At 45.0% G+C, this 1,679-nt stretch overlaps 1 protein-coding gene across 1 annotated transcript in view; it reads left to right on the top strand.

The window, feature by feature from the left end:
- LOC101863860 (pancreatic lipase-related protein 2) overlaps positions 1-1,679 on the top strand; it is a gene marked incomplete in the record, with an annotated part of 14,763 nt that overhangs the window by 6,446 nt on the left and 6,638 nt on the right. The window contains 2 exon segments of the mRNA XM_013090096.1: positions 141-372; positions 1,398-1,524. Of these exon segments, the coding sequence (XP_012945550.1) occupies positions 141-372; positions 1,398-1,524 (359 nt within the window).

Below are 1,679 nucleotides of genomic sequence, written 5' to 3'. Positions count from 1 at the left end.
ATCCCCCCCTCTTTCATAAACACAATCTACAAACTTTTACTTTCACCTCACCCCCAACCCGTTCTCCCTTCACCTCTCCCCCACCCCTACAACCCCACACCCCACCTCAACACCCCACAAACCCCCACACCCAAACCAAGGACGACGCCAATGTCTACCTCGTGGGTTGGTCAAACGGAGCCAAGGCGCCCTTCTACTACCAGGCAGTGTCCAACCTACGCGTGGTGGCTGCAGAGGTCAAGGCCATCCTGACCCAGTTTGTGGCTCAAGGTCTCCGGCTGGACGATGTACACGTCATGGGCATGTCCCTGGGAGCTCACCTGGTCGGGGAGGTGGGCAGACTGACCGCTGGTCAAATTGGGAGGATTACTGGTGCGTTTTGTTTATTTGTGGGTTTGATTGTTTGTTGTTTGGTTGGTTGGTTGGTTTTGTTTGTATGTTCGTTCGTTTGTTTGTTTATTTGTGTTATAAATCATTGTTCCTCCAAACAGAGACCGTTTCATGGATCCTGGAGAGGAGAGAGGAGCAGCTATAGCATTGGAATGTGCTGCCTGCAATGATGCCTATTCTCAATGTTTTGGCATAGCGGGGTGACTTCTTAGCGCGTTGCCACTCATTCTATTTTATTACTTTCATACATGTGGATTGAAAACTGGTGAACACATGGAATAATAATAATATCTGTATCAAGAGGCTAGCCCAGGACAGGGAAATGTGGAAAGTGTTTGTTTGTGGCCAATACCTTCATCCAGGGCAATGATGATGATGATGGTTGGTGGGGGGGGGGGGGGATGTAGTAACTCTGATTTTCAGAGAAAATCAAACATTCCCAATGAAAAGTTGCCGACCTCAAAAGCATCACTATATTGGGCTTCGCAAACTTTTGAATCGTTTGATTTAGATATATCTATTTTTGTACCTTCTACTTTGGCAAAGGTCGTTTTTTTTTTTCTTGTATCAATTACTTCTGGGACCATGCCATGCTTATATATCAGTTATCATAGTACAACCTTGCTGAACGCCGTTAAAAATTTAACTCAAGCCAGTCTGATTTTGACCAAGCCAATAATTTGTTACTAAAATAAATGACCAGCATTGAAAAACGCCAACTGCTTACAGCTGAAAACAGTACATGTATAACACTGCCATCAAGATAGGTGGCCATCTTACACAGTGTCTTTATATTATGGAAAAAATACGCAAGAGAGGAATACCAGGAACAACCGTTTGTAGAACAGGTGGTCGTTAGGGCGGGTTCAACTGTTGGCCCTGTCTACTTTTAATAGTTTAAGAAAGCATATGACAGATAATTTCTAAATTAAAATGGTCATTTGCATTTTTAATACTTCCAGAAAGCGTTTGACGGATACTATTACTATCTGAATGGTCGTTCTCAGGAATGGACCCCGCCTCGCCCGGCTTTGAAGGTCTGAACGTTGACGTGAGACTGGACAAAAGTGACGCCAAATTTGTTGACGTCATTCACACAGATGGCGAAAAGGGCGGTGCTGACGATGGTGTCTGGTGCGTGAGTGTGTTTGTTCGTCTGTTGTTAGAAACGGATGAGTTCACTTGGTGCGGTAGGTGGGCACAGCCTGTTAGTGGGTGGGTCAGAAGGTGAGGGGGTTTGTTTGGGGAGGGGGGAGTTGTTTATTTGTTTTCGTTTTGTTCTGTTTTGT

The sequence above is a fragment of the Aplysia californica genome, unplaced genomic scaffold (genome assembly GCF_000002075.1).
Source record: "Aplysia californica isolate F4 #8 unplaced genomic scaffold, AplCal3.0 scaffold01140, whole genome shotgun sequence".
In the NCBI taxonomy this organism is placed as follows: domain Eukaryota; kingdom Metazoa; phylum Mollusca; class Gastropoda; order Aplysiida; family Aplysiidae; genus Aplysia; species Aplysia californica.
The sequence above is the reverse complement of the archived record's forward strand: the minus strand, read 5'-3'. Positions and strand labels throughout refer to the sequence as shown.